This window comes from Symsagittifera roscoffensis, chromosome 2 (assembly GCF_963678635.1).
Source record: "Symsagittifera roscoffensis chromosome 2, txSymRosc1.1, whole genome shotgun sequence".
In the NCBI taxonomy this organism is placed as follows: Eukaryota; Metazoa; Xenacoelomorpha; order Acoela; family Convolutidae; genus Symsagittifera; species Symsagittifera roscoffensis.
This window is the reverse complement of record NC_087063.1, coordinates 16,133,509-16,157,073: the sequence shown is the minus strand read 5'-3', so window position 1 is coordinate 16,157,073 and position 23,565 is coordinate 16,133,509. Positions and strand designations below refer to the sequence as shown.

The 23,565-nt window shown below is 35.7% G+C and overlaps 2 protein-coding genes across 3 annotated transcripts; both read right to left on the bottom strand.

The window, feature by feature from the left end:
* Positions 1-2,867: 2,867 nt before the first annotated feature.
* Positions 2,868-10,418, bottom strand: LOC134838915 (poly [ADP-ribose] polymerase 1-like). The gene is made up of 2 exons (XM_063854229.1): positions 10,327-10,418; positions 2,868-5,775 (listed from the first exon to the last, which is right to left on the bottom strand). Exons 1-2 carry the CDS (start codon positions 10,414-10,416, stop codon positions 3,121-3,123), a joined length of 2,745 nt encoding a protein of 914 aa, XP_063710299.1. The 5' UTR covers positions 10,417-10,418; the 3' UTR covers positions 2,868-3,120.
* Positions 10,419-12,120: 1,702 nt separating this feature from the next.
* On the bottom strand, positions 12,121-17,591 carry LOC134840213 (uncharacterized). Of its 2 annotated transcripts, XM_063855937.1 has the most exons (4): positions 15,364-17,591; positions 12,968-13,249; positions 12,625-12,705; positions 12,412-12,525 (listed from the first exon to the last, which is right to left on the bottom strand). In XM_063855937.1, exons 1-3 carry the CDS (start codon positions 17,582-17,584, stop codon positions 12,635-12,637), a joined length of 2,574 nt encoding a protein of 857 aa, XP_063712007.1. In that variant the 5' UTR covers positions 17,585-17,591; the 3' UTR covers positions 12,412-12,525; positions 12,625-12,634. The 2 variants fall into 2 exon arrangements, with proteins under 2 accessions (XP_063712006.1, XP_063712007.1); XM_063855936.1 differs by lacking the exon at positions 12,625-12,705 and having other exon boundaries at positions 12,121-12,525.
* Between the last annotated feature and the right edge of the window lie 5,974 nt (positions 17,592-23,565).

Here is a 23,565-nt window from a genome sequence, read left to right as displayed (position 1 = left end):
ATCTCAATAGTTCCAAATTATGATCCAAACGAAACGCGAATCAAAGAATGTATAATTATAGAAACAATTAGTTTAAAAAAAGTGTGATAGGTTGAAAAATATTTAGAGAATACAGCAATCTCGCTTCGAAAAATCAAACTTCAATCTACTAAGAAAACAATTTATAGCCAGGAAGAACTTATTATTGCTTTAGGATAGTAAGCTTTTTACAAATTGTAGAGGCTGCGCGAACACCAGCAAAAAAAGCAACCGCAAAATTTAAAATCAAGATCATAAGCAAAAAAATATTAAGATTTAGTGGACGATGTAACCCCCATAATGTGACTTATTTAATTTCTCCGCTAACCCAATCCCACTGCTGTTTTAGTGATATGGCTTTAAAAAATTGCCGGATTCGAACCATTGACTTTTGTAACATTCAAGGGTAAATTGATTCAAGTGATTCTGTTAAACTAGTTGCTAACCCGAAAAACGTCTACATTCCGATTTGATAACGATTGTTAATCGCAAGTGCAAATAAAGCGGGTAAAAACAAAATTTCTAAACGAGGACCACATATGGAGCAATATTACAAGATATAGTGAAAATGAAATTAGTATTATACTCAAAATAAATTAAACTTGACGAAGAAGGATAGCCGATTGCAGTGCAGGTAGCAAAAAAATTCAGACTATGATATTTGAAAAAAAAACTTTTTATCAAAATATGTGGTTTCTTAACCATGATGAGATGAAACAATCTGAACAAAAGCCAAGAACTTAGGCAATCTCGATATAACGAGTAAAATAGGCATATCTGAGTAATTAACTAAAAGTTTTCCTCGAAAAAATTCTCAGAAAACTGAATAAAAATGGAATCAAATTTGTTTTTAAAATTCTGGAAAAGGCGCTAAAAGAAACTTCTGAAGTAAGACTTAAGGTCGACACAGTGAGAAATGTAGCTTATAAGCTTAAATATGATATATTACTCAACCCATTCTAGTGAATAATTCTGGTACCTGATGTTGCAAGGAAAACAAAAAAAACCAAAACGCACCCGGAGACAACGTTACTCTCCATTTTCAATAGTCGCAACGAAAACTACAGACAATGTATAATGTGGTTATAGATAATTCAAAAAAGAGAATTCTTTGCAGAGAAAAAAGTAGCTATACATAAAAAAACAATCCATCATCCAGATCCGCCTTTCGCAGTAGAACTTGCAAGCATAAAATATTCTGACTACAGTTATTTGAGTGAAATTATGGAAAAATCAGTAGAAGAAACAAGGGCAAAAAAGGGTTAAATTATACAAACAACAGCTAGAATAAGCTATTTGCACCCATATCACATTAAAAAAAAACATAGTAAAACTAATGCCCCAGCTACAGGTACCTGTTTGAGAGTTTTCAATAATTTATTCTGCTGATGCGGTTTCTCCGCCAGAATTGGAGCAGGCGCTCATTTAGTGGAGATCAGGTGGTTAAGTTCAGAAAATATGGTAGATTTCCAAAGCACCTCGAAAAAGTTAAAAACCAAATCTCTTCCATTTTTATCAATGACAAATCAGCTTCATCTTTGCGTGCCTGTATATATGCATATTCTGCTAGTGTCTCTTCATGAGAAGGTTGAATTCCAAGGTACCTACGACCCATTTTCAAAATAAACTACCAGTTCTGAGATTAACAGGAACAAGTGATACCCATACCCTGCTCTTTCGATTTAACTCACAATCCCAAATTTGGCAGGCTCGTTTAAAAAAAAATGAAATGTCAAAACTTAGATTTCTCTGAGCCAAAATTAGGGAGTAGCCGCTTATGCATGGAACATCCCCATAACATGTTCTTTCAATTGAACCATTAATCTAAGAATTGGTATGGTCTTTTGGAATAAAGGACAAAGACAAAAAAAATGGGTCAAAAGTTCTTTGGAATTGGAAAAGCCCAAGGCCGCGAGGCATGAGGTAAGTTTAAGAGAGACTAGCAGAATATACAAGAGCACATGTGAGCTGATTTCTCCACTGATACCAATTCGGTGAAAATCGGATTGATATACCCAAAATTTTCCGAAGCGTCTCAAAAAAACTAGATAAACAAATCAATGCTATGTTTTCAAAAATAACTTCTTATTTTTCAAAAAGGAAATAGATTGCAAGTTAACTCTATCGCTCATTCATGCGTCCAAATTATTCTAAAACAAAAACAAAATAATTCTGACCAATTTTTTTCGACCGACAATCAGACATTTTATTTTTATTTTTTGGAACTCGAATCACATCTTGTCAGGCAATGCTATGATCCCACACTTGACCTCTATGAGCTTTCCCTGAGATACCTAAATTTGGGCGTAAACATGAGTACCTTACATTTGCCGAAGGTCGCATTTTTGTAAATTGCTTCAGCGATAGTCGCTTGTAATGATTAATTTTTCGGTTTCACAATTTGCCTGGGTCAGTTTACTGTTCTGCCCCCCCCCCCCGCTATGTTGCTGCCGGTTATGAGTAATGATATGTCGCATCACCCTAGTAGATTTCAAAATATTGATTCGCATAATAGCAAAACGTTTCCCTGCCACATTTTCGAAACCATTTTCATCGATTTATTGCACTCAAGCCTTTATCCAAAAATGCTTGATTTGACTCAAAAGGTCAAACACATCTCTAACAGTTTCGACCATCCTTCTTTTAATTTGCAGGCTGATATTTTGACAGCTTAAGATTGATCATTCTGACATTGTTCAAATCGGTTAAAAGGAACATGTTTATTCTAAATTACAAAAATAGGACAATGACGTGCTGCTTGCACAGAAACCTGGCAGTTTTTTTAAGTAGCCGTAATTTAAAAAGATTCAAGGTCATTGTCACGACAGTCCTCAGTTGAAAAACGAAAATCACAACAAATTGGTCGAATTCACGATTATTCATTCATAAATAAGATAAACAAAAGCATTGCATTTTCAACTGAAAGGAAATCTCAGGCGTATTCTGACTTTAATTCCAGACAATCTTTACTTCAGGGTAAATTGCTCAAATTGATTAGTTGAAACAATCTAAACAAACATAGAAAACATGACGTGCATTTTCCGTTTTCAATAAAACAAAGTTTTATGTTATTTTCCTTTTCATCCATCAAATCAGGTCACATCAAATCATATCTCCATACGAGAAATTGAACTTGACCTTCACCAAGTATTGCATTTTGATCTGTGAAGTATCGTAAACAATGAACTCATTGTAGAGCAGATCCGTTTTGCTCAGGTCATTTTCGATCGGTTTCCCGCACGGAATCACACAGCCCGACTGCCAAGTTTTGCTACCCGCCGGATCAGGACCTGTTTTACCCATTCCATGCACACTGTAAGTCAAAGTTGGCGGTTTCTTCAGACTACTATCAGCCGATGTCAAGCAATGACTCTTACCAAGCGCCACTTCACACAGGAGAAGCAAACCTTCGTTGTTACATGGCGAAGCGTGGCAGTAATTCGCACTTTTTGATACCATGTCCGCAAAATAGACGCCTTTGCCAAACATGTAACCAGTAACGGGCGCTTCGGGAGGGGCAATTTTAAGACCCTTGCTCAGAATGCTCGCGAAGTTTGACAATCTGGAACCGTGCCAGAGCAACTTCCTTTCCGGCCATGCATTGAATGGCGTGAATTTGATCGTTTCCTCTTTTCTTTTCAACTTGAAAAGATCAACAATTTCCAAACTGTAATGACTGTGGGTGGAAGCGTGCGTGTTCTTCACATAGGTTTCAATGTCTTTGAAATCATCTGTTTCTTTTTCAACTGGTTCAATTTTGCATTTCAACTTTTGGTAGTAAGAATCGATCATTGATTTCGTTTCTCCATCACCTTCACCCGAAACAGCCGAGAGAATTTTATACGCGCTTTCAATTTCCGACAAACTGTCCAGCATTTTGCATTTTGAATTGATGATTTCTGTGTTATCCAGCAAAGGTGCTCGGCGCATGCCGAAATCATGCGGTATTACCGTGAAAAACCTATTCGAAACATCCAGAATTTTCATTTTATTCTTCTCTCGATCTTCTTCATTGACATACAGCGATGCCTCGGAGAGAATTTTGTAACCTTCGTTGATCTGATTTTTGCTCAAACGGCCGAGCGGCATTTTCTCCATATCGATTTCAAATTCTAGCATGTCTCGTTTCAAATTTTCAAAGTTCGCAATCAGTTTGATCAAATTTTGCAACGGCACTGGTAATTTCGACTCACCTTTGTCGAAATCTTGAACCTCATCACAACTTGAATTATCTTCATAATTCACCTCAACCGGGGCAAATTTTCCAGCTTTCTTCTCAAATTTACTCCGATTGCTCCACTCGTTTCCTGTTTTGTCAAGATATACCTCTTCAAAATTTTCAATTGCCACATTTTTTGACAGAAACTGTTCCGTTTTATCATCGCCTATAGTTGTGCCTAATCGTCCCCAAGCTCGATAGACTCGATACACTTTTTTCATGCCTTTATCTGACTCCAGTAATTGAAGTTTGTAGTACGAGTTGTACCCTCTTGCAATATCAACCATATTCAAAATACAACTGTAGGGCTGACTTGGCTGAGAGTCATTGCACATTAAAACATGATGATCATCTCCCAATCCTGATTGAGGATCAACGGCTGCTCCGCCTTTAACCTTGACCTTCATAGATTTCAGTTCACTTTTCCACATCGCATCTCGCTTCGCCTGCTGTTTTCCGGAAACTTCTGTGTTGTTATTTTCAAACACGTTTCGCTGTTTAACCGCTGCCACTTCCGGGAAGACTTTTACATTTGGCTTATACTTGACATCTTTGAATAAAGATTCTGGATCATTTTCCAACTCTTTTGGAACTTTAAATGCCTTTCGCTTGTGATCTTTAGACGTGTACAAACAAGACGTATATGCTGACACTTGGCCCGAGCAATGATACGCGTCCGATTTAGCAAACACTTGACCTTTACATTCAGGACAGGGTTCCGTAGCTCCAAAAATCAGAATATCAGCAGCACATTGGTACAGCTCGGTATCACCACGTGGCAGTGTAGTAACGTTTTCCTCTACAAAAGTCCGAACTTCCTTCTTTTCCAGCAGCTTCAATTTGTCAATCAACTTCCAGATTTTCTTGTTTTGTTTTGCCAGTACTTCGTTGTCTACTTTTGGCTTTTTAGCCTCTTGCTTATTGCTTTCATCTTCGGTTGTTTCTTCTGTTCTTGGCTTCTTTCTCGAAACTTCAACCTTCAGTAACTCTTTCAGCATTTTTTGGTCTTCGCTCTTCAATGAAGAATATCCAGGAACTTTCGCGACATCATGACCGAACCCAACCTCTTCCATGCTGTCCTTGAAACATTTAGGGTGTCTCCATCGTTTCACAGCTCCATACCTTTCGTCATGGCCCATAACTGATATTCTAAGCTCACCTTTCAGCAATTTCTCTTCGCATGTTCTGCAACTTGCTCGTCCAGAAGCGGCGTACTCGATCAAAAAATCACTGATTTTTGTCAGATTTATGGTCCCGTCTCCAGGGTCACCCAACTTTTTCTTAATTTTCTCCTGGTCGTCCCATCTCAACTCGTTGAAACCTTCGATGTCCAAAACAGTTTTTGGTCTGTTACGTTCAAAGAAACAGCTATAATGGAACCATCGCGTCAATTTCCCGTCCCATTTTGAGCTCTGGGTCACAGACGCAATTCGTAAGCTCTCTTTTTGAATCGTGTTTGAGCACTGTTTGCACGAAGCCCGCGAACTTTTGGCGTAATCCGCTTGAAATGGCAGACTCTCAGAATCGGCCATTACAAACTGTAATTCGAAATATAAGGTTTTTATAATACGTTCAGATAGCAGAAAGGAAGAACTAAATACTTTTCAGCAACGGAAGTATCAATTACTTCAATTAAAACTATGACAGACATTTGCTAACAAAACTTTAACACAGGGTCTAAGATGGAATGACCCTGTAGAATTTCACTATTAGCAAAAAAACAGCCAACAGACAGTTGGAAAAAATTCAATGAACTGAAAAATTCGACGAAAAAACTAATAATTTCAAAAAACTTTCGGAATTTTCTTTGCTGTTTTTTGCCCCATTTCATTTTTATCGTTGAAGAGCGCAATTTAATTTTTTTCCAGCGAATAAGCTTGAGCTGAACTTCAAAAGAAATCAAAGCCAAAGCGCTAAAAAATCAAACATCAGCGTGAACAAATTCTAAGACTTCCTGAAAAAAAAACACGACCCAAATAATTGCAAATCACATAAACTCAACTTAAGTTATTGGTTTGATCTCCGAAAGGAAAAAAAAAACAACACGACCCAAATAATTGCAAATCACATAAACTCAACTTAAGTTATTGGTTTGATCTCCGAAAGGAAAATTTAAATTAGGATAGCGGGTTACTTTAGCACAGAATGTTCCGACGATAGTCTTTAAAAAATACAATTTTATTTCCAATTTTTTCAATGTGGTGTGACAAAACAAGCTTAAATATTAGGCAACTGAAAATAAATATACAAATATTAGGCAAATAAATATTAGGCAACTGCGACAGTAAGATTCAAAAAGGCCAACTGCAAACCAGCTTTTGTAGCAAAATGGCTAGAAAAACGAAAAAGAAATGTAACAACAATTTGAAAAATTTTTTCCTAATTTTTTTGCAGAAATGTTTTGAATTTTTTGGAAGTTTTTGCCTAATTTCTATTTTTTATTTTGATTTTTATCACACCACATAGAAAAAACGACACTGATTTGAAATAAAATGGTTTTTTATAGACTATCGCCGGAACATTCTGCTATTATAACCCGCTATCCTTATTTAAATGTACTTTTCGAAGATCAAGCCATAACTTTAGTTAACTTTATATTATGTGATTTGCAATTATTTAGGTCGTGTTGCATGTTTTTTCATAGGATTTTTTCACGCTGATGTTTAATTTTTAGCGGTTTGGCTTTGATTTCTTTCAAGCTCAGCACAAGTTTATTCGCTGGAAAGAAATTAAATTGCGCTCATCAAAAAACTCAAAAAATTAACTTTACTCAATTAAAACTAAATTTTCAAGGCTTCATTTAAGCTTTAATTTTTAAATGTCGTTCGAATCACTACTGAGAGGGCTTCAATATGATCTATCACTCGACCCATTCCGATGATTATTGGTGGTACCTGATTTTGCGTGGCAAACAAAAAAAATTGAAAACACACGCGAATACGAAGTTCCTCCACATTTTTCAAAGGATCGAAACAAAAACGTGAATGGTCGGCATAGGAACAATTCGTGGTACGTGATTTCACACAAAAAGACAAATCAGAAGCGTCTAATATTAACGGATTTGAAACGTACCGATTTTAGCGGATTCAGTTATGAGGGTTTGAAGCGTCCCGATATTAGCGGATTCAGTTGTGAGGGTTTGAAACGTCCTATATTAGCGGGCAAAACATTTCGTCAAACTAAAGGGTCGTCAGCGGCAAACTGAATCATTCCCAATTAAATGGGGCAAGCAATTCATTCTTATTAATACGCAACCAGGCGCGAATTATATCACTTTATACTTTACTTGGCGTCTGGTGGGGGTGATTAAACAAAAAAAATGAAGGTTTCTATTAGTTTTCGAAAAGTTTTATCATTTTTTCAATCAAAAACATCTTCAACGGAACATTAAAGGTCAGATACGAGCAGTCTTTTCTAGAGTAAAAAAATCTACAACAAGAATTTTTGCAAAACACCAACCCAACTTCAGTTAACTTGAAAGAATTACGAAACTGAGAACGAACCTATTGTAACATCTTTAAAATCAATCGTTTCCGCTCTGCATCAAAACTAAATGAAACAAACATAGCCGGGAAAAATTGACATTTTGAATAAAATTGACTCCATTTGAGAAAAAACAGTAAGTTGGAAGAATGTCAATGAACAAGGAAACCGAAAAACAAGATTGATTTCGAAATTCCAAGAAAAAATTACATCATGGCAAAGCTCTTTCAATTTGAAGAACATTTAATGATTGAAAATGTTTTATACAACATAACTAACTATTCAATAGCGTAATTTTTTTTCTTTTCACCAAAAGAATTGGGATTAAGCTTACAAAAAAAGCACACCGCAAAAAAAACCGAATTCAGCCAGAAACAAACAAAAAATCAAACAAAACAAATCAGTGCCTTTTACAAATTCATTGATGATAAAAAGTTTGACATTTTCTCAAAACCAGAAGCATCTTCGGACAAGGTAAAGCAGAAACACTTCGAAATCACCAATCGCGGCGAAAATTTGGGAAAAAAAACTTTCACAACTGAAACAGGGACTTCATAATTTTAAAGAGGCGAAACGGAGATTCGCACCACTTGCGATGCAACTCAAATACGAAAAAGAAAATTAACCGACAAGAAAATTGGACGTAATTTAAACACTAGAAAGGCGAAAAAACTTCCAAAACTTTATTATGTATGAATTTTATTGAACAAAAATCAAAATGATAAAACATTTCAGGTAACTCAATTGCAGCACCCAATTTAGTACAGAAGCAAAACAAACGAAGCGGCAACAAAGCCGACGGTAATTGACCAGACAAAAAATCGAGCCGAAAAACAAATGTTTTCATTAAGAAACATACAAACTGATCCCCTCACGAGACACTTAGGCATATTCGCTTATCAGAAGACACAATATGAGGAACTTAAAACGATATAATAAAAAGCGAGACCATTCAAGCTTAATGAAGATAAAACCGAAAAAACAGTTTTATATGAAAGTGTTGGTAAATTAATTGTAAAAATTTGAATAAATTAGGTAAAACTGCAAACATGCTCTAATTACAGTATGTCTGTTTTGGTTAGCGAATCTAGTTAGCTGGTAGTAGCTGCTGAGTTCCGCTTCGAAGAGGCCATGAATCCCGTGTACAAAGTTTTAAAAAGGTTTAAAAGGTTTTAAAAGGGTGAAAAGGTTTAAAACCCGGTTGCAATACACTAGCTCTCGCAAGTGTAATTAACATTAAAGAAAACGTAGTGCTCTGATTCAACGAAAGTTATACAAAGACGCCAAGCGGAACTTCGCATCACTTTCGATACAACACAAACATAAAAATATACTTTGGAATTTCGAAGTAAAACTAGATTGCCTTGAAATGGATCAATACGTAAATTTTATATTTTGCGGGGAAATCTGAAAAATCAATTCCACTTTCGAAACTAAAACTCGATCACGTTTTTGTGATCTTTTCAGTTTTGCTGTTCGACAGTGGAGTTTGCCTACCTTTTAACAAATGAAACGAACAGATCTTAAAAATAAATCAAAAGTCAAGCCGCGAAAAAATAAAATTGAGCCTGGAAGACATCCTGAACAAATATCATCACGACCTATCTTAGAGTCTGAACTGTGTTCATCGACTCTTTAAAAAACGGAAAATGAACCGACGGAAGCCAGGACGAAAACCAAGAATCTAAAAGGTTTCGACAAATTCATTTGAAAAACTTTACTGCCTGAAAAGAACTCTGTCTAGCTGTGAACTAACGGGAATGCAGGTTGTTTTTATTCAATTTTTAATGAGCATGGTTACCATTATTACTTGTACCAAAAAATATATATATATTTAAGTTTGACAAAAATTAAATTTTCGTATACCTCGATAGGAGCTTATTCTAGGCAAACATGACAGACCTTTGAACAATCAATTATCAGCGGAACATAACGTACGAAAAGGAAACAAAGCCGGTAACCTATGAGCAGACATCAGTAGAGCCCAAAAAAAACTTTATAAAATTTTAAATTTAAAGTACCTCTTCAAACTAAAATGAACAAAACTACAAGCATCGAAGCCGCCAAGCATTGAACAGACAGAATTTGAGCCGAAAAAAAACTTTTAATTAAAAAAAAAAAACTAAAAAATTTTGAGTCCTCTCTCAAACTACATTGAAGAACACTAGCACATGCAAATCAATGAAAGTTGCTTACAGCACGAGCCGAATCCGTTATGCGGCGACACAACTTGAGCAGACAAAGGAAAGTACAACAAATCATTTTTAACCGCAGAAATTTCAATTGCATACAAACTGAAAAAAAACAGTAACCGGCCGGGATTCAATCCCCTGACTTTAGGGTGCAAAAGCGATGGCGTTAACTCTAGGTCGAAAGAGCCTGGAAATAAGAAAAGCAATTAAGGTTTGTAAGAAAGTTGTTTACGGGAAGAAGTCTAACACCCGTTTATGAAAGCAAAACGAAAATTGCTATCAAGATAATGAACACGACAAAAAGTATGCTAAATCAGTTTCAAACGTAGTAACTTCGCAAAAATAGTCAGCAAGAGCAGTGAACAAAACCCAGTAAAATTGCGTTGAGCAAAAGCTAAACTAAATGTAACTCACCTCAGACAGATTGATATACGTGAAAACTACTTCTATATTAAGTAATTGGAAAAACGATTGGAATGCGACCGTAACATTAGACGGAGGCATCAAACGCCTTTGATTTCAAAGATTGAACGAAACGAAAACTTTGACTTAACGGTTACTTTCAAACTGAAATGGTATTTCCCAAAACTACTGTGTTTCAGTTCTTCGTATTTTGAAACAAAACACTAAAATGGCCGGCAGCATAAAACTGCACTTTGTATATTTAATTACTTCATGGGCAAAGCCACTGAATCCATGAATGAGACTCTTGCTTAACTTAGTTCTTTCTTTTCATTAGCTAGAACGCATATCATTAACTGCAATCAAAAGATAAATCCAACGTAATTAACTTAAAAACATCAGACTTTTTTTCTTAGTTTAATTTTTACTTAATTAAATAATAAAGAAGTCAGTTTGTAAATAGGTCGAATAACTGAACAGTTTGAGAATAAATTTTAAGATGGCGACCACAACTGCTGCTAAAAAGGTGACTTCGCCCCACAAATGTGTCGACAATTTCCAATTTTGAGAAAAGTATTTTTTTAAACTAAACACAAAATCGTGAAAAAGTCATTTCTAGCAGGGAAAAGAATGCGTAAAACACTCGTATTTGGAGTCCAGATATAATTTTCCTGAGACCTTGACAGCACCTCACCATACTTTTGAGAATTTCAAAATTTATTTTTTATAAATTAAGTTTTTTTTTAAGTTTTGAAAATCATAAAAAATGGGATATCTCGGAAACTAAAACAATTTCAGCAGTCACATTAGGAGGAATCAATTGCAAATATTGATACTAGCCTGGTAGCATCCAGCTTTTGGGTTGTGAAATTTCAATTTTGTAAAAATTTAGCATCTCAGTTTTGAAAACTTTTAAGCAAATTATAAAAAACGTCATACCTCGGAAACTAAAAGCATTTGAGCATTCACATATGGAGGCTAGAAATTAAATCACTGAGAGTACCCTGACATCACTAAACTACAGGGTTCGGAATTTGTCAAATATATTTGAAAACTCGTAAATCCAACTTTTTCTCAGAATTTTTGAAAAAAAAAAAAAAAAAAAAGATCATATATCGAAACAAGACACTTGAGCAGTCGTATTTGGACGCACAATTGGCAACTCATTATAGTACCCTCACAGTAGCCACCTACTTGGTTGGGAAATTCACGTTTTTGAATTTTTTAAAACAATTTCTGAAAATTTGGAATAAAGCATAAAAAACGTCGTCTCCTAAACAAGGATATGAGCAATCACATTTGGAGCCAACATTCGCAACCCCCGAGAGTACCCTGACAGCTCCTCATTATAGAGATGGGAACTTCAAAATTTGGGAACAATAATAGAAAAACGTCACATTTCAGAAACTAAAACTTTTGAATAGAACTACAAAAATGGCTAAGAAGGTTGAGTAAAGCATCATAATAAAGGCCATTCAGTCATGATTCAACAATTTAATTGCAAAAAAACTCCGTTTTAAGAACTAGCGATTTCAACACCATTGCAAGGATTAGGGCACAGATATATCTATATATTATTTAGATTGAAAAAATTATAATTATATTTCATATTAATTTGATTGAAAAAATTATTCGGCTTCCCGAAAACACTAACACGGCCATTCTTACTCACCCTCTCCTTTTCCTCATTTTTATGGTCTATGAATTCTTTCGCTGTTTCTTACGGATTCATTACATCTCACCCATATATAGAGATATCGGAACCTATTTATGGAAAAATTGTATTTATAGAAACAATTAATTCGCTTCTTTAAGAGCAAACACAACAATTACTCTATTTATTCACCATTGCTTTTTTGTTCGCTTTTTTACTAGCAAGTTTCTGTTTCTTTTTCGACACAGCTCCATCCTTGGCTCCACTGCTCTTCGCAGACAAAACGAACTCGGCCGCGAACTCAGCTAGCGATAGGTCATCGTCTACTATATTCGTTTTCAATTCCCCTTTTTTCTTTTTTTTCTCCGGTAGCTGCATCATTTCGACCGGGAACTTTTTCTTCCGTAGAGGAATAGGAAAGACTGTTACTTCGTCATTCAGTGACACTTTTCGTTTTTTAGTCTCTACTAACTCTAATGATGTAGCGGTGTCGTGGACTTCTTTTTCGGGCATCTTACCATCTTCTTGACTCGTGTCAACATTCGTAATACACACCGCTGAAACAAAATTAAAACTGCAATATAACATTTAACGAGCATATAACCAGTGCTGATGTCAAATTTAGGCTACTACCAAACAGTGATGATTGGTCTTACCTAATGCGAGCTAATCGGCTGGTGATTCGTTCGAGATTTTGACCCAGTTAAAATCCAAAAAGGTTCCTGCGATGCGCATTCCTGAAAACACCCAAACTTGACATCTATTGATCATTGACATGCTCAATGACATCTACACTGGTTAACAGTTGCTCTTTCGGTGAATGTTAAGTTTCTTATAAAAACACTGAAAAAAATTTTACCTTGAGACCTTGAGAACAGCTCGTTTCAAAAATTATGCTTTTTTCTGGAAAAAACTCAAATCTGGCATGAGTTTTCTTATATCAGACGCAAAAAAGAATCCTTGTATTCCAATGAAATCGTGAAAAAAATTATCACTAACCATTTTGACTGAGAGCATTGTTCGTCCTTTTGTTTCCCTTTTTGCCCTTTTTTCCCGTCGCCTTTTTCTCTTTTTCAACAACCTCTTCAGACACAGTCTGCCAAGAACCATTGACATCATCGGTATCTTCTTCTACAGTTGATGTTGCATTCAAACTAGAGACACTCAATTCGGTCTCTGATTGCCTTCTAGTCCCAGTCTCGTCTTGAATGTAGTTGTCAGTCGGTTGTTGAATAGTAGAGCTATCTTCAAATGTCATCAAATCGTCCGTCGCTTTAGTTTCTAAAAAAACGGATTTTTCGTTACTGACTTATAACGAGGAAAATGAACTACTCGCAAATCTTTGAACATGGCTTAAGATAAAATCCTATCAGCAAACGAACTTGAACACAAACATAAGTTTTATTCAAATATAGCAAAAAATAAGACGCAAAGCTGAGCTTCGCAGCACTTGCGATACAGAATAAAATGCCAGAACCCAAAAGTCTTGAACGAAAATTGAAAATTTTAAATGAAATCTGTTGTAAAATCGTAGGCTGAAAAAATTAAGAAAAAACTTATTGCAATTGTTATAGAAATCAATTACCTAAAACATAAGAAAGATTCGGGCTACACCAACTCATTTCTTTCAGATAACCAATAGATGGAGAAAACCTTGGCCAAAAATCGAGATCCAAAAAGTCCTAAATGTACTCAAAAACTTTGTTTGAAAGCTTGCAACCAAGCAACCTGCATATGCTACAAAAACACTTGTCTATAAACAACAACAGGAAAAATGGTTATAAGTTATAAAACTTAAAAAATGAATGCAAAAAGTTCAAATAAATTCCTCAAAATCGGAAGAAAAACTCTGTCAACTGATAAAAACAATCCAATTACATCAAACTTATAAATTGTGAACTTGATACGCAACGTTTAAATAACTAGATCACAACAACAAAAAAAGACAAAAATGCTCGTATAAAAAAAAATTCAGCCAGAAAAGGACCACAGTTCTAAACCTCGAGCGACAATCGCCGCTTATCTTCGTAGACAAAACAGGCGGGTCAAATATGCAAAAAAAATAAATCGAGTTCAAATAAAACTGTTCAATCCTAAGACACCAATAAATTAAGACTGTAACTAATTCCACACAATTTCAAATAAAAAAACTAATCAGAAACCTTGTATCCAAAAAAAAAGAAAAAATACCAAATCAATGCTAGTAAAATTACTAACAAGAGAAATAAATCAAAAAACTAAAAGCAACTGCGTACAGCGAAAAAAAAACACTTCAGGCAACTAAGACAAAACATAGGCAGACAAGTCATAAGCCGACAAACAATTTTTTGAACGGAATATTTCCAATTGGAAAAAAAGTCCTGTCAGATTCGAACCAAGAACCCTTGCCGTCGGAGACGCATTCTTTAACTCCAGTCCCCGAGACAAAAAAAAATCAAATTCATTATGAACTGAACCTATATTTACCATTTCTAATTTTGACCATTCTGTGTATACAAAGTTATTTAAGGGGAAAAAAGTCTAGTATCCGATTGCAATCCCTTGGTGATCGCAAGGATAAAAAACATGTTAACTTTGACCCCTTCACCTTGGCCGTCACATTAGTTAACTAGGATTGAAGCTGCTCGGCGATGCATGTAAAATAATACATTTTGACCGGTTGCAAAATCAAACTCAGAACCAAGTTCCAAGTTGACATGACATCCACCAAACCGCTTGAGAGGATGGATGTCAAATCACCCATATACGGACCACTTGTATCTGGGACAAGGAAAACACTGCGACAAGGCGCAATAACCCAAAACAACTTCACAGATAACTGTTTAATCAAAGAAACAAGCTAAAAATATATTTTTGCCACTATCAAACATGTATTTCAGTTTAAAGTAAGTTTTCATTCATCCCAAATTGCATTTCAACAAAAAATCTAAGATGCGAAAACTTCAACAACCCGGAACAAAGGTGACCCCGCAAATAAAAACGATTGACACAGAATTCGTCCTACTGCAGATTTCGTCCTATTTATTTAATTGACAGATTTCGTCCCATATCCAAATTTGTGGGACAAAATCTGTATACGCTTTGAAATGGGACGATATCTGTTGAAATTAAAATGGGACGAAATCTGTCATGGGACGAAATCAGTCACAGCCAAACAAAACACCATTTACCTGCCTTTAAATTAGCAACCTTTCGAAGAATTCACTTACCTTTCGAGCAACTCCAAGCATTATTTAACATTTACTAGGAAAGAAATTCGTTGTTCCAAATTTAAGAGAAAATTTAAGCACCGCGAGGATGGTTTATTGAAGCTAATTCAATTAACCTTTGCGAAAACGTAGAATTTACCTAAGCCAAAATGGACAACATGAGACGCAAAGCTTTGCAACATTTACCTCTTTTTTCGGTCACCAACTCGTCCGACAACCGCGCGGCAGGAAATACAGTTTTGCTACCACTTGCACCTGAGACGTCTTTCTTTTCCGACACACTCGACGACTTACCTGGCTCCTCTTCGGCACAACTGGACGCCGCACTTGAACTCGAACTGTGTCCAAACGAGTTCAAAACATCCAACTCGCCCCAACCCAATCTCGTTTTTTGTTTATTCTGTTTATTTTTCTTTTTCTTCTGTTGATTATGACCTGCAGGCGTAGATGTTGTTGGATTGTCCCCGGGCTTTTTATCTCCGATTTGGTAGAAGTAAGTCTGCTGAAAACCACTGCCAGATTCGACGTGGCTTCCAGAAGAAACCATCGAATCATTAGCAGCGGTTACAAACGACTCATTAGCTGATGATTCTGATTCCTCGGGAAGGTAGTCTGATATTTTAGTAATCATGTTGATACTACACAAAAGTTGTCGGGTTCCTTTTTCCGAGATATGCAGATTATCATATGTGAAATTAGCTCCAATCTTATTTCCCCATTTGTCGTAGGCAACTGACTTGTTGCTGATGAATGTTAACAAAGAGTCTTTTTGGCACAGGTTACAAATCTCGCTGTTTAAATTCGAAACCCATTGGTTACAATATGTTTTATCGAAACGAGCAACAATTGCTGATAAATAAAGTTTAGCATTCGGTGCTCTTTTTTTACATTTTTCAACCAGAGCTCGGTATTTTTCAGCTTGCTCGCTAACATTGCACATGTTATTACATCCGTGCGTATTATTCACCCCGATATGAATAATCAATCTTTTCAGCTGCTCCAACGAAAGCACCGAGATAATGTAATCGAGTTGCTCGATCGTACACCCTCCCAAAGATTGCACGTACACGTTTCCATTGAGGATTGAAGGGTCAACGTATCGCAGAATTGAATCACCTATCACTAAAGTATCACATCCGAATAAGGCATTTTCACGCATGTAAGCAACATCGGCTGAAAATTTATCTCGGATTTTGATGAAGGTTGAAAACAATTTGTCAACATCTTTGCATGTCACACATGAATTGTAGTTTTCAGCTTCTTGCTTTTTCGGAAATTCAACTTCATAAAATACGACAGCTTTGGATGGACTTTCACTTTCCAATCGCAAACCAAAAGGAGAAAACAAAGTTTCGTTTATGACAGAAAAAGGTTGCGAAGTTTTCAATTCGATCAATGAAATTTCAAATCTTCCATTCACAATTGCCTTGAGAACGCAAGATTGTTGATTATCCGAAATTTCTTTGGGAATCTGAGCGGCTAATTTTAAAATTTTTACCGATTGGACAGATTCCGCGCTAAAGTCAACTGTCGAAGTTTCTCCATTGTTCAAAATCAAATAGCGTTCAAAACTAGTTTGTGAAACATTCTCTAGCTTAGTCGCATGAATCAAAACTTTGATTTCAATTTCGGTCAAAACCGAACCGCTTTTAGCAGCTTGTTCACAAGCCTCATTGGACTCAGAATCGTAATGATTTCCCAGGCCATTAGAATTTTTAAAAACTTCAACTTCGCTCAAACTGAATTCAAAAGACGCTCCTTTTGGCACATTTAAGCCTACATCTGAACAAATGTTATCCGACGAAAATTCAGCAACGCAAAACTTCTCATTGTCTGCGGGAAATGTAAGGAAAAGCAAACCATGAAAGCGTCGTGAATTATTTTGACTGCCATGAGAGATTTTATCCAGCACAACTTGGCAGTTTGATAGTTTAGAATCAAAAACTAAAGAATTGAAATCTGAGTTCAACGTCGCTTTGCACGCTTGAATGACGGAAAACTTTTTGCAGTCAGATATTACGTTTCGAGGTAAATTATCGATTCCATGGCACAAAACCGATAAAGTTACTTGGCCGACAAAGTTATCAATTTGATCTTTATTCGAATCATTGTCGTGCTCGACGTCATTTCTGTCTAATCTGTCAATGATTGAAAGTTTCAAAGAGAAATTCCCATGACACGAGATGCCAAGTACGGTAGACAAACAATTTTCTCCGAACTTTTGGAGCATGCATGTTTCACCTGTTTCCAAAACCAGGTACAAGCCAAACTCGAGGTTCTGAATGACGGCTTCTACTGGAATAGATAAACTACAGCGAGTAAGCTGAGCTCCTCCAAAACCTGGGAAGTGAAACTTTAAGTTCACTGTGTTGCGCTTCAGGGGTGTTACAGTTAAGACTCGGCTCATTGCAAAAGTATCTGAAAAAATTAAGAAATGATGGCTTTCAAAAACACTTCGGTGCAGTCTCAACTCTAATATTAATTTTTATGGCTGTTTTCACACAAGCTAGCTTAACAAAACCAAATAAAAAACGTTTCGCCTAGTTTATGCGTGAAGCTATGCAGTAATTAGCAGTTCGAGATATTTCAAAGGTGGTTATAGACCGAAACGACCTACCAAACATGGTTTCTTCCTCTGTAACCGAAGTCTAAAATGGTGAAACACTGGAGCATTACACAAAATCAGGCTAAATGCACAAAAACACACATTAATCTTCTCCACCCTGGCAATGATTTTAAACCATAGTCGCATGAATAAAGGTAACTTCTTGGCCGTTTTATCTCATAACAAAGGACTTCTTGAAAAATAATGGAATAGCTCGCATAGATCAATTATGATAGCACTCTTTCCATTCAAAGTTAAGTTGGAAAACTGACCGAATCCAATTATTATAAAAAATTTCTGACTCTTTCAAAAGGATACTTTCAACCATGTTCAAATAAAACGGCATCTAAGATTCCTTCCTTAATCAGAAAATGACTGAGAAATTTGATTTCTTATTATCAAAACTAGAATGCAGTAAAGGAATGCTTTGCTCAATTTAGTCTGCATTTACAAATATAATATATGACATTTCGCCAACAAGCGCTGACTCTGACAAAACTTCTTGGCATATTTTGGCCAAGCCTTAGCCATTCAATAGCCATGTCTAAAAGAACTGTTTTGTTTAGAATTTTCTTGAAAATCCGAATTACGAAACGAATGCAAAGAGCGATAAAGTTCGAATCGCTTGGGTGAATTTCACTTTTTAGCCTTAAAACATCAGAAAACCATGTAATTATAAATCAGTAACAAATATCAACTGGTTATAAATACATCAAGAGAACATCTTAAAAGCATTTAGGCTAGTCAAGTGATGTCTCTAATTGTTGTTCTTTCATAAACTTTAATGCACAGGCGAAGCTTTTCTTGCAAATACGAATCAGAAAACCGCAATAATTAGCTACAAAGAAGAAAAAACAAGGAAAGAAAAGGCAAAAACAAGCTTTAATAATCATGATAAATTGTTTCCAAGTGAAGTCAGCAGACGTACAGAATTACAAATGAAAATATCAATTTACAAAAACATCACTTCAGAGAGCACCGTAAGACTAAATTAAGCCTGTTTTCAGGCGTCTCAGTGAGAATTTTTTTGTAACATACGGTTTTTATGAGATGTTTCAGGAGCATTTATAGGTGTTCCGAATTTGTTCTATCAGTTCATGCGTAAGCGAAGACTCCATACTGTAAAATTGGCTGAACAAAAGTTTAATAGGCCAAAAGAAGCTTGTTTTTTTGCAAAATTTTTCTCAGTCTGTAAAACAGCTCACAGTACTGGCTTACGTTTTTCTTAAGAAATTATGTGGTGTCGAACGTTAAATTAAAGTAATTCCAATAACGTTCATCTAACTTTTGAGTTTTTCTATTTTTTCGCCATTAATTTTTGTATTTGTAGAATATTTATTAAATGATATTTTTAACAGTGTTAATTTATTGCTTGCTAACCAAATATTAGTTTCCTTTAGGACTTCCTGGTGATCTGCTTTTAGTCTATTTGATGAAGAGGTTGTGAGAAAGCTTTGAGAAACAAAAAAACTTGACATCAGTCGGAACCAAACCGCCAACCTGGAGATTAAATGTCCTCGTATCTGCGTCATGTGCTCATGAAAGAGCTAAATACTAGTCAACAGTAAAATTTACCGAACTCATGCTATAAAATTGCCGATGCCTGCAGCAAAAAAGCCGTAATAGAAAGATTCATAAGATAACGCTACGCCCACTGATTCGCATGTGTAAAAAGCTGTGAAACTACTGAGAACAATTCGTTTTACAATTCAAAAAACATCAGTTCATAATGAACATTTAGAAACCACTATTTAAATACTATTGAGAATTGATAGAAAAACTTACTTTCTGGAGATACTTCCAGTGATTCTGGAGTGATTTTTCAATATGAGAGATTATTTATTCTGAGGACTGATGCTCAAATATCAAAAATCTACACATAGGCAAACCAGAGCTTCGCATCACTTGCGATAAAAAACAATCATACAAAATATAAGAGGTAAAATAAATTGAAATGTTGAAAACTAGGTCTACCGAAATTTAAATTCAAAATCTATCAACGGGCTATCAAAATGCAAAAGTCTCGGAAGAGGTTCATTTCAGACAAAGATCGGACACATTTCAGTGTTAAGTAAGAACGTAATTCAAAAAGAGGAAGCAAAGCCAGCAGTCTTTCTTTGAGCAGACACAAGGATCCGAAAAAAAAATAATATAACAGTCGGGAAAACAGTGCGCCATTAAGCGACATGGCTTTCGCTTGCACTTACACATAGTTTGTTTCATGAAGTAAGCAACAACTTTCAAAGTGAGGCTCAGTTTCCAAAACTGCAGGCGGCGAAACAGCAAGCGCCAAAACCAGCTAATGATTCACACCAAGTCTGAATAAGATTTAACGAATTGAAGCAATAAAACGCCAATCTAAATCTTATTAAAATGCGGACTCGAAATTTAGAAGCGCGTTTATCTAAATTATAATACCTCAAATCCTTAAATTTTATTAAGACAATAAGTGAATAATTTTACAGAACACGCTTCACATTCACATAGCTTTTCGATATACATAGTGGACTGGACTCCAGAAAAAACGGATCAAAAATAAATAAGTGGACTCAGTGCAACTTTCACACTTGAGGACTCGACAGACGCTGCTCACCCATTTCAAAATTCTGCAATAAGGAGTTACAACATCCGCGATTCCGCACTGTATCCATATCACATTGTGAATCCGGAAGCTCACATTCAGAAGCTGGATCATGAGAGCGTGTACGATAAACATATCACTGGGGAAAATTTTGTCAAGCCCGGAGAGCATTCCGAAAAGAGTCGAGCACGCAAATTGTCTAATCTCTTTCCGTGTCGAGGTGTAAGTTATTCGCTTAATTTAGATTTTGCTCAGGAAAATACTATGTTTATGACAGCCAATTTTGCATGGGCGTGGCTTTCCTCTCATCCGCTCTGTGATGAAAAAAATTAACCGCGGAATTAGGTTCCTGCAATCTTGTTAGAACACTTCTATGAATTTAAAAAAAACTGCTGAGAACCCAAAAGATGCCATGTTGCAGACACTCATTTTGATAGAGTGGTACGAGTCCAATCGCAGAAGAGGCAGAAAAACTGGCACGAGCCCTCCAAGCTGATGAAGGGGTATCTTATGTGGTAGATAATGCTTGTCCTTAAGTACCGGCTCCAAATTTCTTGAAGATATTTGAAATTTTATTCTACTAAGTCTATTGGAAATCAGGCCATTTTTGGCTTGTTTTTATAGGGTTTTTCCTGTATTTTTGTCTTAAACATTGTTTTTTGAACTCGAAATAGTGCGTGCTACTTGCGCATAACCATTTTTTAAATTGTATTGACCTTCAAATTGTTGTCTGTAGATAAATTCATTTCTTCACTTGGACGTTTTGTCAGAATATCCCCAAACTTTCTATTAGTTTTTCCAACTCAATTTTCATAGCACGGAAAATATAAGATGTTGATATTTAAAAAGATTCTTTTGGTATGGGTCGGTTCTGCATATTAACAGCCTTGGTCACGCAAAACAAATTTCTGGTAACATATGTAGTTAGAGCGATACGACCCGAAGGAAATTCGGTCAAAATTTCCTCAATGCTGTGAGAAAAGTTATTTTTCAATCAAATTGTCATTTCCTAAAAAACAATTAGTTTCGTGCGGTAAAAAAAATGTTAACTTTCATGTCCAGACCTATAAAGCGAGTTTCTGTATAATTTATAAGCTAAGTGGACAAAAAATTGCTGAGTTGGAACATTTACAAATTGGGCTACGCTTTTCTGTTTTTGCACTTTTTGAGACTTTTGCCTCGAAACGCATGTTTTACTCAAATGAAACAAACTCTCTTCTAGTACAGACTTAAGTGGTCTGTGGTTGTCCTAGAGCAACATTAATGCCTGGCCTATTCCTTACGGGCCGTCTAAAAATGGCAAAGTTTGTTGGGGGGAAAGCAAAATTTGTACTTAAATTTTTGAATTTCCAAAGATGTTTGTGACTATGCCTAGTGTCTTTGGCCTGTATAATTGGTCTAGACCACAACTAAATCTTGGTAGGGCTATCGACAGGATGTTTTTCTGCAGCATATGTGCCTTTACTCGTTCTAGACTTTTACTTAAACCTATAAACCTATTTCTTTTGGTCTGTATAATAATACGCAAATAAAGAGCCCGGAGTGAGCCTGTCTTGGTACTGTCTTAGGCTAGCTACGGGCCTAAGCTTATGTTCTTCTTTTTGCAAACTTGTTTTTTACACTTGTTTTTCTCCGCGGTAAAAGTAAGCGGCATTGCAATTGATCTTTTTTCTGACTTCCTATTATTTTCAACGCAAAAAAATTGAAGGGAATAGGTTCCGTTTTCCAGCTTTATGTTTATCATTTTTCGAAGCTCTCTTTGCACCCAGTTAACAATACACAATCGAATAATTTTTTACACCAGTTTCTGTTGCTAAACTTTGTTCATAGAATATCAGGAGGTTAAGCTTCCCTTTCTAAAACAAAATTCTTTGTATTAAAAAATGGAATCAGCATCTATGAAGAACAGATATTTTCGGCTTTTGAAATTAATGATGGAAGCAAGTTGTTTCCAAAAAATCTCGAAAAAATAAATCTAGACCAAATCGTGAAATGGTAAAGACCATAGGATACTTCTACAGGATACTTTTGCAGTTCATCATTGGGATATTCTTTAACCTTAAAACTTAGTTCCTTGACACTTTGAGCTACACACTGATACTTTTGCAGTAATTTCTACGCCTGGAACGACAAAAATCCCGAGTTCAAATCCAGCCAGGACTTGTTTCCTTTTGCAAATTTTAAAAATCCGTTTGAAAAAAGTTGTCTGTTGTTTGTCAGCTTTTAGGTCAGATTAGTTGCCACAGCGCGGAGTTTTCAAGAGATGTAATTAAAATTACTAGTTTAAATTCGGATTGATGTATTGTGTTATTTAGAACATGCAGCCGTTAAAGGTAGTGAACCCTTCTAGATCTACTGTATTCTGGAAATTTGTGATTTCTTTGTTTTGCTGAATTATACTTTTTGTAAACTTAACTGCATAGCAATGAGTTGCTTTCAATTCTTGATGGATAATTATTTGAACATCTTGCTTTATATCTTGCTAATAATTTGAAAATCCTATCAAGAATTAAATATTTTGACCACTGAGGGATTTGAACACCCAGACTTCTGTGGAAATTTTTAGAGCTAATATATTATAGATGCTACTATATTTTTAAACGCAACGCTAAATGCGCTATGGTCAAGTATTTTTAAAAAGAGCTCAAAAAGTCATTTATAGCGACGTACAAATTTTTTTTCAAAATTGGGTCCTTATAGTACTTTTCTGAGATCGTAAAACCCAATTGATCGACCTAAAAAAGGTCGTTAACATTTTCAATTTATTTTTCGATTACCGCCCCTCCATCCCGTGCCCCCCCCCCCAAGAAAAATTTCTGCGCACACCACTGCAGAAATCAAAGACATTTTTAAGACAAAATAACAGAAAAGTTTTAAGAGGAAAGAGAAGAATATTTGGCCTCCTAAACCTCTTCATGGGAAGTTATCAGTCTAATCCAAAAAGTAGCAATTCCAGCCTAAAACATGATCTTCTATTTCTTTGGTTTTCGAGGCATCACAATTTTTATGAAGCTTTTTAATTCAAATTTTCACTGCTCTATTCTTCGGATTTGATTGTTGCAGAGTCGCTTGCCGAGTTTTTTTTAGTAATATAAGTCTGTGTCATAGGAAAAGTAGAGAACGCATTTCTTCGAGAAAGTTTTCGCGCTTCTTTTTTATATTAAATTAATTTTAAAGTACTAATGCTGTTGATTACTTAAAA